At 45.7% G+C, this 16,966-nt stretch overlaps 1 protein-coding gene across 1 annotated transcript in view; it reads right to left on the reverse strand.

Annotated features, from left to right (window-relative positions):
- The window catches only part of PLEKHA8 (pleckstrin homology domain containing A8), a 174,691-nt gene that overhangs the window by 119,991 nt on the left and 37,734 nt on the right, over nucleotides 1-16,966 (reverse strand). Inside the window, exon 6 of the mRNA XM_086942199.1 lies at nucleotides 13,342-13,382. Coding sequence (XP_086798325.1) covers nucleotides 13,342-13,382 — 41 coding nt within the window. The remainder of the gene's footprint in view (nucleotides 1-13,341; nucleotides 13,383-16,966) is intronic.

Genomic DNA, 16,966 nt, shown 5'->3' on the forward strand with positions numbered 1-16,966 from the left:
AATGTCATCCATACTATTTCACCCCTTGGATTGGTTGGTGTAAAAGGGGGACAAAGGTTTTTAGTCAAGTCCCAATAGCGCATAGCGTTTTCTTACAGACATCGCAACTCTAATAAAATTCGAGACAGCTATACGAATAGATGCAGTAGTCAAGGATTGTGAGAAATTAACCCCTTCGCTGCTGATGACGAGCTCAGCTCGTCATCAGCCACGGGTGGCGTGTGCTGATGACGAGCTGAGCTCGTCATGTAACGCGGCTTTTAGAAAAGAGCCGCACAGCGCAAAAATCGCCGCAGCATCGATGCGGTTAAAGCCAACAATATAGCGATATGGCTGTACGCCCCTTAAAACTGGGGTTACAAATTTCCCCCTTGTCTCTTTATAAAGAGGACAGAACAAAATAAAGTGCAACGTGCTCGGAGATGTCATATTGTCACACGTACAGTATGACATATGAAGATGGTAAACTGTCGACCCAGCCTAATTGCTTTGGAAAGGCCACCAGAAAGTGCAATGTGCTTAACTGGAAGCCTGGGCAGATAAAAGAGTGTTTGAACATGGATGGCAAAAGTTAGGTAACATTTCTGTTCCCCAAGTAGTGAACTTGAGGTGCCTAATGCTGCCATTTGTACACGATGCCAATGTGCCCTGGCATAAAATGCCTCTTTTATAACATTCTTTGCATTGATATCAATACTTGTAGGATTGTCATAGAAGTGCCGCAATCCTAATGCATGTAATTTACCCTTCACGAAACGGAGCCAGGGGATAGACAATGCGTTGTCTAGATCAATGCAATCTTTGATAACGTCCCTTGAGAACATCAAGTCCTCAGATAACCAGATCAGGCCCATAAGAGCAGTGAGGAGATAGCAGTTCGATCTTCCAGACAAGTCAACCCTTGCTCCTGGTGGCAGAAGGCTGTAGGGCCACTCTTTGGGACCCACACCAGTCTCTTAAAACATTTATTTTCCAGAACCTACAGATGACAGGTTTTATGGTAGCCCAGACCCCCACCCCAAAGCCTGCCACGGGGAGACATTTCGCTTTGCATAGGCTAACAAGTTCTGTCACTGGTTTGTGGCCTAACTTACGGCAGAGCGAAACAGCCCCTCTACATTCTGACTTGTATGTTGTACCCTTGCGGTGATGAGGTGCTCCCAATTTAAAGTATCATTAAAAATGTTCCCTAATTAGGTAAAATTATTTAACTTATCAATGGTTTTGCCCCAACCTCAAATTTCCTTTTTTTCGTAGCTTTAGTGCCACACACCACAACATAAGATTTAATAACATTTACTTTTAAGTCCAACACGGACATAAAATCAGTAAAAGCGTTCAAACACTTTTGTTGGCTATTGGCTGTCAAAGCCATTAAAACAGTATCATCAGCGTAGGATAACATTGGGATTGCCTTGCCTCCTATTTTTGGGAAATCAAGTTCCTTGTAAAAAGGCCTCTAGACCATTTGTGTACAATAAAAACAAGAATGGAGCTCAAATACAGCCCTGACGAACACCTTCCGTGGAGACAATGGGCCCCGTCTTCTCCCCCCCAGGTCAATAACAAATGGCGACCGCTGTGGAAGAGAGTAGTCTACGTAGGAGGGATACCAAAGCTTCTTCAAAGCCCATTTTCGCCATTTGTGCCCACAAAGTTTCTCGGTTAACCTTGTCAAAAGCACTGGACAAGTACATAAAGGCCAGATGGATAGAACCCCTCCTGTCCCTCATGTACTTGCCCATAATGACATCTTGCTCAAGTCTTTATTCTTCACGTAAAAGGCAAGTCATTTTTCACATCGTGCCCTTTTGCATGAAAGACAGTAAATGCAGGCATCTTTTACCCAATGTCAGATTACATTTAATGAGTGCAACATACTATGAATGTCCTTACAGCACTATGGGGCAGATTTAGTAATACTTTTAGTTGGTTTGCTTCCCCTTTGTTATGTAAACCTGGCACTAAGTGTTGAAGCAGGATTTATTTTCCAGGGCCAAACTCGTTTAGTGCTGGAATGTAGACCTAAAATGTTGCAAAGCAGCAATATATTGTTGCTACTTTAAGACATAGGGGCATACCAAGGGTGGTATGAGTGTGTCCTTGTTAGACCTGTCTGCCCTTTGGGTAGTCCCTCCTAATTAATTATTTCTTTTTTCCCCTTTTTGCCCCTCACAACCTTTCATTTTTTTTTATGTCCACTGGATTTTTCAGGTGTTGGCCTAGGGGTTAGGTGTTCTTTGCCCTCATAGTCTTTTCTTGAGGTTTTAGCGCCTACCTGACTAGATTCACAAGACCCACAAAATGGTGGCCAGCAACTGCCACAACTGCCACCTTAGAGACTGGACCCATAGGTTAGCATAGGAATGTTCCAGAACCATCTGGAACCTTCTGGACCTTCCTGGGTCAGCCTATATAAGGTGGAATGTTAGGCAGCCATTTTGAGTATTGGCCAGAGGGTGTTGTGGAACCGGGTCGCAGGAGGAGTGAGGCAAAGTTGTCAGGAGAGAGGCGCATTAAGCAAAGGGAGATCGTTCCTTGGATCGGTTGCCTACTTGTATGACGTTTTCCCCCTGCTATTTGACCCAGCCCTTCTAACACCGAGTTACTCCAGTCTAACTGCAGATGCCCAGCGCACTTAAAGACAACTTGAGTCTACTGAGGGAAGCGAGGCGCAGGAGTCCCTGAGAACGTGGGTTCACTCACGGTGTGGAAGGATCTGACGCGTTGTTTCCAGGTGTCTGCTGTGTCCCACGACCGCACCGAGGGGTGCCGTTTTTGGGGTTTGCTCCCTCCGAAGTGGCTGAGGAGGAAGCTAAGCGAGATCTGTGGTCGAACTTGCGGAGGCAGGAGAGCCCCGTGAAAGCTGCCGAGGAGACGGAAGAGTCGGCTCGGGCGGACTCGGCCAGCTGTATTGCTGGAATCAAGGAAACGCCATGAGCGGCGTGACGTCGTGACAGGAGGCAGGGCAGGGGCGTAGCTGAGGAGGAAGAAGTCAGCCGTGACCCTGGAGGAGGCCGTCCCACAGTGAGGTAGGCGGAGAGAAGGCGGGGCCTGCGATGGAAGGAGCCGGTGGAATAAGGGTTCCCGAAGATCCGTCAAGAGTGGTGAGGAACGCCGGATTTCCTTTCCCTCCCGTTTCCTCGAACGGCAGTGGGAAGAACGCAAGTCCCCCGGGCCCCAGCGAAGACGGCCGCTGGACGAGTACCGGGGACAGGACTCTGAACCAGCCAGAGAACTCTTCAAGTAAGCGGGGAGAGTGGGCGGAGGCCGCAGGAGCTGCTGTGACAGGTCCTTCAACCGCCGGTAGTCCCGAGGGAGAGGCAAGGGAGAAAGTGTGTCAGTGTCTCTGGTTTTGAAGTAAGCGGGGAGTGGGGTTGTCGAACCGGAGTAATCAGGAGCATTCTGCGGGGCCCATTCTTGGTTCGCTCTCTCTCCCTGTGATACATCGAGAGCGTGTAGAGGCCCTGGGAGCTGGCGATAGCGGGGTTACGCTAAGGGTGGAATCAGAGCTTGACTAAAACTATTACAAACTTGAATCTTGGCAGACCCGGAGAGGGAGTTCTGTTAACCGGTTAAAGCCGAGGTGTGGCCAGAAGTCCGTGAAAATATCCACCTCTTTATTTACCTAGAGGGAATTGTTAAACTGTCCAAATTGATGTGAACAACTTCCTACCTGTATGAAATGCTATTGTGAATTTTCTCCTTAAATGAATGTGGAATGTTTTCACCGTGTAACTGATCTATTGCTCTAATCTGCATGCAGCCTTTTAGTTTAACAACTATTTGTTACTTGTGACAAGATACCAGTGCTGTGGAGGTACTATGGAAATGTGTTCTTGGCAAAAGGGGTAATGTAAAGAGTTTCTGTTGATAATCATACTACTCCTCCTGATTTAGAGAAAGCTGAAAGGATTTGCCAAATTAAATCTGTCCGGGTACTTTAGAAAAAGACCTGCAAATGCCAGTGCTTCAGAAGTAATGACTTTTATGTGATGTATTGAATGAAGTGCAACTGATAAAAACACTGAAGGAAAGATAAACCTTTTCTACTTTTATAAAAACTAAGGTGTAGTGTCATTTTTGGATGGATGGGCACTGAGTTACTGAGTGGGTGAGACGCAACCTTAACACATGTACCTTGGAGTTAGGCCTTTCTACTTTATGCCAAGCTACCCTATGTGACTTGGAGAGCCCAGGTCCAACAGTCCTTATAGATCCACTCATGGTTTAAATGCGAGGCTCCATCTACTAAAAATGCACATGGTTTTTAAATCAAAAATGGATGCATCCTTGAGGTAGTCGTAACATTGGAGAAAAGATTTCTGCAAACATTTCCAATTTTGCATGTTCAGCTCACATACAAACTTGAAAAAGTTTAAAACTAGGTCTAAGTGCAGTCTTTGGTACGGGAAGCATACCCTCCCAGTACAAAACATGCTAGACATCATGTATACTGCAAAAAGAACAGTTGATGGACAGAATGCAGAACAATGTCATACAGGGTCAAGACTGATTTGCATATGGCTGGGTCCTAACTGGAATGGCATGGTGAGCAAAATAACGATGGATTTAGGCCCAGATCTTCTTACTGGGGTAAATGTATGACAGTGTTCTGCATTCTGTCCATCAACTGTGCTTTTTGCAGGCATCATGTGTACAGCGTTGCACAATGGTTCATGGGTATGTGTAGAGCAAGGCAGCCTGAAGTGTAACAATAGATGGGGAGAGCGATACAGTGCCATATCTTATTCGATTGTTTCTGCGCTGCATCCTCCATTCACGCAACGCATAAAACGTGATCATTTTGCTACATGAAAAATTAGTACATTTTGCCCTAAGAGAATAAAACAAACCACTATGAAAAATGTGTGCCCCAATTTATTACATCCGACTAATTTCATGAACATTTTCTTCCATAGGCAAAATTCTTCTGTCAGTGCAACGCCTTTTTTCACTGCTTTGGTGTGGGTAATTATTCGCTCTTTTGTTGCAGTGGAAGCATTGTGGGGCACACCTGCTATTTATCATTGTGGGGCACACCTGCTATTTATCTACAGCCTGAGTGAGATTGTATAATAGCAGCATTCGTCATACTCGCTTCAACTGCTGAGGTTCCTTCTAACCCTGGACATCTCTACCTTAGGATGCCCCTGTCAGAAACAGTTTCTCTGTACAAAGAGCGAAGCCTGCATGCATCTACTGAAAGATCAGCATACATGGCATAATCTGGGAACACCAAAGACAGAGAGTGTTAAGAAAATATTCAGCATACAAAAGCTAAATGTGGTATTTTTTGCTTACAAAAAAAATGGATTTTCCCCCTCAAGCATCCTCTTTATAATTGAACTTAATGCAATGGTTTCTGCACGCCCAGAGTTCATGATACCAGATGTTCACTTAACTTGAAAGTGCAGGGCTAATAGGGATTCAGGGTGAACCTTTAGCATTCTCAGAGAAATTAGCAATTACCAAGGAAATCTGTAATTCCAGTACTGCTTTCCCACTGATCACCCATTCCCCGCACATTTTCGCCTAAACATTTTGGATTTGGGCAAGCGGAGTCCGGAGGGGAATATGTACGAACCTGCAGTTTTCTCACACATTTTGGAAACCCAATCAAGCAAAAATGTCCTGTTCAACAATTCCAAGAAATCCGTAATGCTGTCCTAAATCAGATATGTTTGCATGTGTAAATTAGCAATATGTAAGGGATGCCCTGTACATAAGGGGCCTTACCGCTATGATGTGGAGTAACATGTCTCCCTAGAGCCTCTGATCACCTTTCACCTCTGAACATATTCAGGCATCACAGTTGTTGACTACAGTCGCTCTGGCAATTAAAGCAGGAGGCAGTTTGAAAATGTTCATCAATTTAAGAGATCTCACCCAAAACATATGGGATTATCAACACCCATGACCTAATATTAACGTGACGTTGGTACCTCAGAGGTGCAACGCTTTTGTTCCCCTGAATCTCTCCTCAGCGTACCACTAGATCATACTGGAGGAAAGTTCTACACAACTAACTTTATTTGTCACTCCAAATATACATTGTGTAGCATGCCCTTCAGACTTGCATTTGGGTTGAGGTATTTTAAATGGAGAAGCACACACCTTTCGAACAGATCACAAATGTCACCAATTTTTAGGATGACACCCTGGTGTTAGGAAAACATTGGGAGAATCACATTAAAAGAAGTGCTTGACAATTTGAGGGCGAGCGGTCTATCGATAAGGGTCATAACCGCAAATTGGGCATCGAAGGGGAGGATTACTTAGCTCACAATACTGGACATCAAACCGAAAGAAAGCTTGCTACAAGTAATAATGGCAGCTTGGGATCCAGTCAGTATGGTGCAACTCTGCTCATTTATCGGATAAGTGGAGTAATATTGCGAGTTCAAAGTGAATTGTACTGAAAAGATAAACATGTCCAAAGACTGAAAGTTGATCTATGCAAAGCTCCTCGTCTCAAACCTTTTGGCACAAGACTTCCAATAATCATAGCCACTGATTTGAGCCACTAAGGACTTGGTGTGGTGCTTAAGCAAGCAAGGGACAGAAAGGAAGTGGCTTATGCATCAAGTGTTTTCAGACAATCACAGGACTACTATATGGTGGTCTGTTACTAGGGGTTGGGGGGATTTAGCACGTGCGGGGAAGTGAACTTGTTGTCTACACGGACCATAAACTACTGGTTGATCCGATTTCAAAGAAAGGAATCCAGCAACACCTTGAATGCATCTATGGCTCTTGAGATTGCAATCATTTAAATTGGAGGTAGAGTCCTGGCAGACTACCTTTTTCTCCTGGACAGGATGATATGGATGAATTATGTATGGTAGAACTGTGAATTAGGCAAAAGCCACTTGTGTCCCCCAGATGGAACGGGTAATAGAGAAGCAAGGTGCTGAAATACTGAGAAAGATTAGCAAATACCTCTGGTCAGGATGGCTGAAGAAAAGAGATCCGGAAGAGGAGGAGCAGTCTTAGGAAAATGTGGAGCTAGAAATGTTCTGTCAGTACGTTTTGAAGAGAAAGTGCACTTCAGTAGTTCCACATAAGTCGCGGAAAAGATGGCCCATGAAGGTCATGGAGGGATGAGTGCTTCTTTCCTGAAATGTAGTCACCACCAACCAGCCTTGGTGTTAAAAAGCACTGAATATTTCTGGGCCGTTTCTCGCCTTGGGCTCAGACTCCATGTTTGCAATAGAAGTAGTCAATCACTATACATGTAGGCCAAAAGTACATTTTGTCAAGCAGGTAGAAGCGAGAAATATTTACATAATTTTAGAATAATTGTTCAAAAGGGAGAGTTTGCCAGCACAGATACTCACAGAAAATGGCATGCAATTGGTATCCAACAAAATATTCTTGGAAATATTGCGAGTTTGCCATGCCTTGACATTGGAATATCACCCCAGAGCACAATGGACATGTGGAAAGGTAGACAGGCGTGTAAAGGTAGGGTGAGAGCATATTCTGGGCGAGTGCGGTATATTGATGCCATGAAGAAGTTGGTGTGGGCTCACTGCACCATGCCCAATAGAGCCAATGGCTGTGCCACTTACATGTTGATGCACTGCTGGTTCAGGTTCCGAGCTTGCAGTTGGATATTTGGAAAGAGTGTTATCATGAAAGAAGGATATGAGAACAGATGGTAATGTAACTCCTTGGAGCTATTTTGGATTTAAGATGGGTCTCTGGTTCAGAGTGAGGCTTGATAAGAGTGAGAAAAAAATCTTTCAAATTTTCCAAAGATCCTACAAGTGCTTGCTGGCGTGAATGCATGCGACATGAAGAAGGTTGTGCGAGCTCTGGACCGTTTACTGGGAGCCCTGCCCGACAGAGATGGTGGAGGTGGAGCGGAAGAGAGGATTGTCGATGGAAGTGACACAGGAAGCGCAAAGAGTCGGGAAAATGCCAATGTGGCTGTTGGCACTTCAGATTTCCAACTTTCAGGTGAATGCCATGATTTGTACTACACGGCATCAGGGTCAGCAGGCGAGTGTCGGCTTCATGGAGGCTCTGCGCATGCCCTGGGACATTCCATGTTACATGGAATGCACAGCGAGGAGAGGACACTTGATAAGATTGGCTGGCACTGGCATTGTGCCTTGAAACGTTGCATTAAATACAATACAAGTATCACTTGCTGGGTGCACACTTCAGATCAGGAAGGGGCCTTGATTGCATGGCTTTGTGCTCACGAACCCCAGAGCAGCCCTAGGAAGCACAAGAATTGCTTCCATCAGTGGGTTAGGGGGTATTAGGAGGAGTGGCTGAACCCCATGTAAGTTAGGCTGTGGAGACCCAGCACGGTCCTCACTAGAGACCGTGGCAGAGAGCTCCACAAGGCTACAAAGGTAAGGGAAGCCAAGCCAGCAGCTAGCTGGAGTATGCTCCTCAGTAAACTGTTTAAGTACTCTAGTCCCCGGCTCAGGACTAGCCTTGGACAGGAGCAGGCTTTAGGCAGGGCATGTTTTATAAAGCAGGTAATATAATCTTGTGGAGAGGGTTGGTGCCAAGTTACAGCTGGTTCCCAAGGTTACGTAGTGTGGTACCATCACACTGTTATAAATGCACTGTTGTAACCACAAGGTTCTTTGGATATGGTTTGGAGGAGGAGAGAGCCTATGGAGTTCCCCTACAGGGCTAGGCTAGCTTTGAGAGGACGTGAGAGGTTGAAAAACCTCACTGCTGGCGTTGCTCTTCAAGCCTGGGCTTCTCCGAGCATGCCGCCACATAGCTGAGGAATATCTGGGAAGGGACAGGCCTCTGTTAAACTGCAGGGAGGAAACGTGCCACTGCGCACCCCTCCACATGGGATGTAGAATACCTTTCCATCTCGATATTCAGACTGCACGAACAGGCTCATCAGACTTGGAGACAGATGCTGTTTAGACATGAAGTAAACCTTTCCCTTTTCCACCCCTTACTGGGTCATCTGGGGAGCGCGGGCCTTTGCTGGGGGTAGTGGACATCACTCTTTTGGATCCAGAGAAGGTTACAGGATGCAGTGTGAACTGTTACGATAATTATTATGAAGTTTTGTGATGATCCTCATTGGACACGCCAGTTGGAACTGGGAAGGTTAAATGTCTCCAGTGACTGCCAAGGGTACCGTCTAGAGGTCTTCTGCCCTGTGTTCATGGCTTTAAGCTATTCTTCCTGCCCTGGGACAGTTTCAAACTGCAGCAGCTTGCAATCACAGAGGGTTCAAGTTTCATAGTCCATGGGTGAATGGATCATCCAGCCTAGGAATGTTCCTTGTTTTCTGGGATTTGGAGCCCTGGTTTTATAATTGGTTAAGCAGAGAGTAGAAATCCAAACATGCAACAAAAAGACACCCTGGCGATGAGCTGATCACGCAAGGAACTGGGAAAAATTAGCACTCTGCTGTCACGCGACTTCGCTTCGCCCAACCCCTGCTGCACCCTTACTCAGGGGACTGGGTTCTTTGCTCTGCTGTGTCATAAAACCTGCTCTGAGCAGAGTCATCAACAAAGAGCTCAATTTAAAGGTTTCTGCATCTTGCCTAAGGGTTTTTATGGCTCTGGTCCAACCCGTTTGACAAGCGTCTTTTCCCACTCTAATCCTCTGAGGACTCTTAGTCTCATTTTTATGCATTTAAGCAGCTGCAGTGGTGGTACTTTGGGCCCTATGAGACTTGTCCACCTGCTCAGAGCTCCCTCACACTACCCAGCTGACCTGGACTCATATTTGGGAACTTCTGCTACTTAAGGCTTCAAGCGCCTCCAGGGTCACTTTGGGCACCACAGTTACAAGTAAATTCTGAATAATTGTGTCACTTGTGGTCTTACAAGATGTCGAGATTACACAGGCCATCCAAACATCACAAGTCTTTAATCACTCCATAAAAACAAAAAGGGGCATTGTGGAAAAGAAACACTGGCAGAAATAAGTAAATACTACCATTTCAAAACATTTTAGGAGACAAGCATGTTCCCCCATCTCAGCTTTTCCTCACCTGCTAAGGAATAAATATGCACAACTGTCATCGTTTTAAAACCAGTCTCTGAAGACAAGCTCAGAGCTGGTACGAACCCTCTGTTGACCAGTTGGAAACACAAACCAAAGTAGCCAGCCTCAGTAGGGTATCAGGAAGTGGGGCTACAGGCACTCTGTACTGCATGTATCCAAACGAGCGCGGGGAGTGATACTTCAAGAACTCTGGCACTGAGGTCATTGAAGAGTATCTGGACTGAGGCCGCGCACAGAATGTGCTATGCAACAACGACCCGACAATGAACCATATTTACCAGGAATACCTCTATATTTTGGAGAGGTGAAGTGATCTTGTACATATGGCTAGAACTTCCCACATGGGCTACAGCATCTTTGCTAGGTCAACGCGATACAACATTCCTGCAGCCAGAACCTTGGTACAAAGATCGTAGAATTCCTTTGCAAAGACCCATTTCTTTTCCTAAGGATTAGTATGTAAGAAATTGAAAATTCAGACAAGGGCTTCAAAAAGTAAAATTTCTGTTGGAAATAAAACTTGACCATTGATATGAATTATAGGTCTGCTGAGATTGATACATTTACCAAGGATTATTCTATGACAGACCATGAAGGATTCTTCACTGGACTATCTTCTTCATGCCAGCTATGAATATCAAAATATAAATCATTCGAGTTCTAGTATGTACACTAATTGCTATAATTAGGGAACAGCAGAACATCAACATTGCTGGTTACCTTGCAGTTCTTCAAAAGTCAAGGAGAAGCTAGAATTCATTTTCCAAAGAGAACACACAGTGATGATGCTCGGGGCACTTATTTGAGAAGTGAAAGTTTATTGGCTCTTCGCATTCTTTGTAGGTTTAGTTTTCAATAATCACAAGTTCCCCATCAAAGTACAGATGGTAAGATATACAGAGATATAGATACAGTATATCCACTCACTATAATAGATAAGCAGAGAACCATCTGTGCCACGGTACTTAAGATACATTTTGTCTTTCAGCTATCTGTTATATCCTGGAGACACCCTTGATCAACAAAAGTGAGAAATCAAAGTGGCAGAGGGAAGTGTCTCTGCTGTCTCTCTTATTCCACTCACCTTTCCCTGTTTCTGCCAGTAGCCCTCACGCTCCAGAGTATGTGATCTCTGATGGAGACAGTAAGACAGAAGAGTGCATCACTGCCCTTGGATTCAGAGCACAAGGTTAGTTCACCCCCAGTCACAACCGTAAAACCTGGCATGCGAAGACACTAGTCTGGGACTATTTCAATGCCGCGTGTAGCCATCAACCCCTCAAGGAAAGCGGAGGTCAATGCCATGGATGCACGCAACTCCTTATCTTAACCCCTTCCATGCTGATGACGAACCCCAGCCGTCATGGACTACGGTGCTCGTGTGCTGATGACGGCTGGGGTTCGTCACGGCCCGCCCCTGCTCGTGTTGTTTACAGCACACCAGGGGAATCGCGGCCGCATGGAAAGGGTTAATGGTGAAAGTATAGTATGAACAGGTTTAGTCTCACAATAACTGGTGTGAGAAAAATCCCAGGACGTCTAAACGTACAGTGTGAACAATCGGGATAGATCAGTGGTCAAGAAGGAATAATCGAGGAATTAACAATGTTTATATAAAATATATATTTTTAATGAGTATTTGTTTAAAAAAACATATAGTGTATGACCAAAAGGTCAAACCATATGATAAGGATAAAAAATGCTTCAATTACATACAGTTCTAATAATCATACAACATAAAATTCATAATCAATACAATGCAATGTATACACAAAAATACACGTAATAAATCAAATAGTAAAAAAGAGCATAAAAACTCGACGCGCGTTTCGGCAGTGAACCGCCTTCTTCAGGAGACATAGAATAAATCAACATTGGACGCTCTATCCATGCAGTAACAATGATGGAAGGTGAAATCCTCTGCAATTTTGATAGGACTAGAATAGATTCAAGGTGGAGATGGTCCTGATCTCCACAGTAGTAGGTAGAAATCGATACTAGGGCTAAACGATGTCTTGTACAGATGTGGCTTTATATGGTTTCCGAGTACACTCACATAACTGGATGTTTCCAAATGGAGCTGGCAATGTATGTAGCGCAGATGTAGACAGTTCTAAAAACGTTGATAACAATATTGCTTTGACTTTCACGCGATATAAATGATTGCAGTTTCGGTGAGTATTGCCCGGTATTGGTTGACTCGAAGGAATGATAAAAGAAGTTTCTTAAATAAGTGAACATTGGACGGACAGCAGGGTAGTGCTGCTCCGACGCTCGTGTTGTGGGGACCCGACCTCCACACAAAAAGAAGATAAGACGTCTCTTAAGAAAGTAGACGATAAACGTGGAGGCCGGGTCCCCACAACACGAGCGTCGGAGCAGCGCCACCCTGCTGTCCGTTTATCGTCTACTTTCTTAAGAGAAGTCTTATCTTCTTTTTGTGTGGAGGTCGGGTCCCCACAACACGAGCGTCGGAGCAGCACTACCCTGCTGTCCGTCCAATGTTCACTTATTTAAGAAACTTCTTTTATCATTCTTCGAGTCAACCAATACCGGGCAATACTCACCGAAACTGCAATCATTTATATCGCGTGAAAGTCAAAGCAATATTGTTATCAACGTTTTTAGAACTGTCTACATCTGCGCTACATACATTGCCAGCTCCATTTGGAAACATCCAGTTATGTGAGTGTACTCGGAAACCATATAAAGCCACATCTGGACAAGACATCGTTTAGCCCTAGTATCGATTTCTACCTACTACTGTGGAGATCAGGACCATCTCCACCTTGAATCTATTCTAGTCCTATCAAAATTGCAGAGGATTTCACCTTCCATCATTGTTACTGCATGGATAGAGCGTCCAATGTTGATTTATTCTATGTCTCCTGAAGAAGGCGGTTCACTGCCGAAACGCGCGTCGAGTTTTTATGCTCTTTTTTACTATTTGATTTATTACGTGTATTTTTGTGTATAAATTGCATTGTATTGATTATGAATTTTATGTTGTATGATTATTAGAACTGTATGTAATTGAAGCATTTTTTATCCTTATCATATGGTTTGACCTTTTGGTCATACACTATATGTTTTTTTAAACAAATACTCATTAAAAATATATATTTTATATAAACATTGTTAATTCCTCGATTATTCCTTCTTGACCACTGACCTATCCCGATTGTTCACACTGTACGTTTAGACGTCCTGGGATTTTTCTCACACCAGTTATTACCCTGCCCTAGGAGTCTATATACTACCCAGGGGGTCCTTGTTGTTTTCACCTAGTCTCACAATAACACCACCCAGCGAAGGGAGGTTAAGGGAGCTCACCTCTCAGCCTTGACGCCACTGGACAATTCCGGCTGCTTGACCTGAGGGGAAAAGTAAATTGGCGTTATTAAATATTCACCAAGTTGGTTCCAATCCCTTTTCATCACTCTGAAACAGATGCATTATACATGTATCTACTGCTGGGCAGACTTTAAACACACTGACATTTTCAAACCCACAGTACAGGCATTTCCTCACAAAACTCCCAATCATTGTAATGATTACATTTTATATTAAATTCATCGCGACTGTGTACATGGTGCCTGCATCTTATTTAGGCGTTACATAGCAATAATAGCAGGTGGTGAACAACAAAACTAATACACACAAATTTCTCCCCCGCCACTTTTCTTCCTAGTCACCGTTTTACTTTAATATAGGAGGCTTCATTACACTCCCTCATGGGGCCTTTCACCTGATTTCCTAGTAAACACCGCTAAAGCAGCTTCCCACATGTCCAGTTTGGTATGCTTTGTGTCTTTCATGACTATTGAAGGTAGAGACAGTATTTCTCCTGCTGGTCATGCATGGCCGACATCACCCAAGTCAAGATCCCGCGATCACTATTGCTGGCATGGTTCCATCTCTGTGGGTCTACATTGTCACAATCCTATATGGGCCTCACTGCGCTTTATAGCCCAGAGCATTAGGAACTCTCCACGTGGTATCTCATATTACCAATCTGATTTCCAAAACTGCACCTCATGAAGTCAGAATACATGCCCCTTACAGTTTCTAACAGTACATCTTCTTCTCCTGGAGCTTAAGCGGCGAGCGGCGGGCCCACCGGACTCCTTTTTCAACCTCTGAGGCGGAAGCCGGAGGTTCTACTCCTCTTTTCTTTACCTGCTCTGGCACAGACTCAACTGCAGAGGGCAACGCTAATTTTAAATCGCGTCCCGAGTGACGCTTGCATTTTATTTGCGCTTGATTTTAAAAAGCGGATTTCATCTAGGATCTTTGTTCCCTACCTTCCTCTACCTCCTGGGCCGCTCTCAGCTGAGTGTTGACGCTGAGAGCTGGTCCCGGGGAGGCGAGGGCTGTTTAGCGGCCATCTTGGGTGTGTAGGCGCGCCCTCGCGCTCTAGTCGCTATAAAAGAGACCCCTGTTGCTCCGCGTAGCGGACGCGGTAGCGGATGCGCCGGATGCCTGCCGGAGTCACGCCAGAGTCCAGCCCGTCTGCGCCCGTCCGCGCTGAGGACGCACTGGACGGCTGGTCCCTGGACTCTGGTAAAATGTCATCTCCCCCTCGCAGCTACTCTCTTCGCGATCTGTTGGCTCTTAAACCTTGTAAAAAACGCTGCTCACATTCTCATGAACCGGATGATTTCCTGCTCCCACTTCGATGTGGCTGTTACCTCTCGTCAAGACCTCCCAACCCCGCCCCCATCTACCCTACCCCTGAACACCCCGTCACATCCAGGTCTAATATAGTAGGAGTAGAGGGCATCTTGGTCAATGCCCGCTCCCTTATCAAGAACAAGGTTATGTTTAAGGAGATGGTACTGGACAGAACGCCCACTCTAGTGTTTGTGACCGAAACCTGGGCTAAGGACTCTTCCGACCCTGATCTAATAGAGGCTGTCCCTGAAGGTTACTGCCTGGCCAGACTAGATAGGCAGGGACGAGTGGGAGGGGGGATAGCGATCCTTTACAAAGATCACCTTCAATGCCACATAGTACCCATGACTGATTTTCCTGACAGTTTTCAAGCTCTTTATTTTAAAATAAAGGAAGAGCAACGCCCCTTCTTTAACGCTATCTTAATTTATCGTCCCCCCGGCTCGAGAACCCACTTCACGCACCACCTCCTCCAATCTCTTGAACCCTATTTTGGCCGAGACAACTTCTCCATCCTGGGTGACTTTAACTACCACCTAGAACGGCACGACCTCTCTGATACCTCCTGTCTCACTGAGGCCCTAGAATCTTGCGGGCTTACGCAACGTGTCACGGGAGCCACTCATCGTGCAGGACACACTCTGGATGGCATCTTTTCCAATGACCCCCGTTTGACTACCAAGGACCCAATCCATCTTTCCTGGTCTGACCATCTGGCGGTCCCTTTCCTTCTGAAACACCACAGGGTGAACTCCCGTAAACTAGGGAACCATACAATAGAGACTACTAGAAACTTCAGGAATATTAATAGCAATTCCTTCGTGCCCTGGGCTGCAAGCCTTGCTATCACTGGCCTAGATAGCGTACAGACTGCAGTCGCTCACTTTGAACAGGTCACTACCGAGGCCCTGAATAAACTAGCCCCAGAACAATCCCGGCGCCGCGCTAGAAAGAGACCTTCTGCCCCCTGGTTCTCCGACTCCCTTAGGCTTCTTAGGCAAGAAGTGAGGAGAAAGGAGAGGCTATGGCATGCTAGTTGGGACTTCAAGAACAAGGAAGCTCATAGACTTCTTGTTAAAAAATACAAAGCTGAAATTGTGCAGGCTAAACAAGAATACTTTGTTACCGCGACTTCCTCTCTCTCCTCCCCGAAGGAACTCTTTAAAACTGTTGACTCCCTGGTCAGATTGCAAGCCCCTGACCCGGTCATTCCTTCGCAGGATCTCTGTGATAAGATCGCCTCCTTCTTCCACACTAAAATTCAGGATATCCACCTAGCCCTCGAGGAACAAAGAGCTGTTCTCAGTGCATCTACACCCAGGGTGAAGACGAGTTCGATCATCACAGAAATCTCCCCACCATGCACTCTGGACGCTTTTCCCCCGCTGGCCTTGCAAGATCTTGAGCTACTGTTAGCCAAGACCAAGTCTGGTTCCCCTTTGGATACCTGCCCACTGAAAGTCATCAAGCAGTGTAGGGAGACCCTCTTACCACCGCTGCTAGAGATAATGAATCTAGCCATTAGAGATGGCATTTTCCCTGCAGAGTGGAAGAAGGCGGTAGTAAAACCCCTGTTGAAAAAGGCCTCTCTGGATCCGGGGGTCCTAAAAAACTTCCGGCCTATCTCCCTGCTCCCTGCTCCTGCGAAGATGCTCGAGACACATCTTAACAAGCATCTTGCCGCCTTTGTGGAAAGCTCGGGATGCTTAGACTCCTCCCAGCATGGATTCAGGAAAGAATTCAGCACCGAGTCAGCCCTCACCATCGTGCTTGACAAGATCCGCACGACAGTAGATGAGGGCCAGACCTCTCTCCTGGTCCTGCTAGATCTAACTGCGGCTTTCGACACCCTCTCCCCCTCAGTACTTACATCGCGGCTGAGGGAGGTGGGGGTGAAGAACGCAGCTCTGGATCTCTTGACCTCCTTCCTCACGGGGAGGGAACAAAGAGTCAAGCTTGGGGAGTTCCTATCTCCATCCCGTCCTGTGCTATGTGGGGTTCCTCAAGGGTCAGCACTCAGCCCGACCCTTTTTAATATCTATGTTACCCCACTAGCCAAATTAATAAGATCATTCGGAATGGAGGTAGTCTCGTACGCAGACGACACTCAAATCCTCATCTCTCTTCCCCATTCAGTTGAACTAATCGCCTCCAAGTTTAGATCTTGCATGGAGGCGGTTGGTAAATGGATGATCCAGAACTCTCTGAAACTGAATGGGGAGAAGACGGAGGTGATGGTGTTTGGGGGGAAAGAAAACATCTGGTCAGCCAATTGGTAGCCTGA

The sequence above is a fragment of the Lissotriton vulgaris genome, chromosome 10 (genome assembly GCF_964263255.1).
Source record: "Lissotriton vulgaris chromosome 10, aLisVul1.2, whole genome shotgun sequence".
Taxonomy (NCBI): domain Eukaryota; kingdom Metazoa; phylum Chordata; class Amphibia; order Caudata; family Salamandridae; genus Lissotriton; species Lissotriton vulgaris.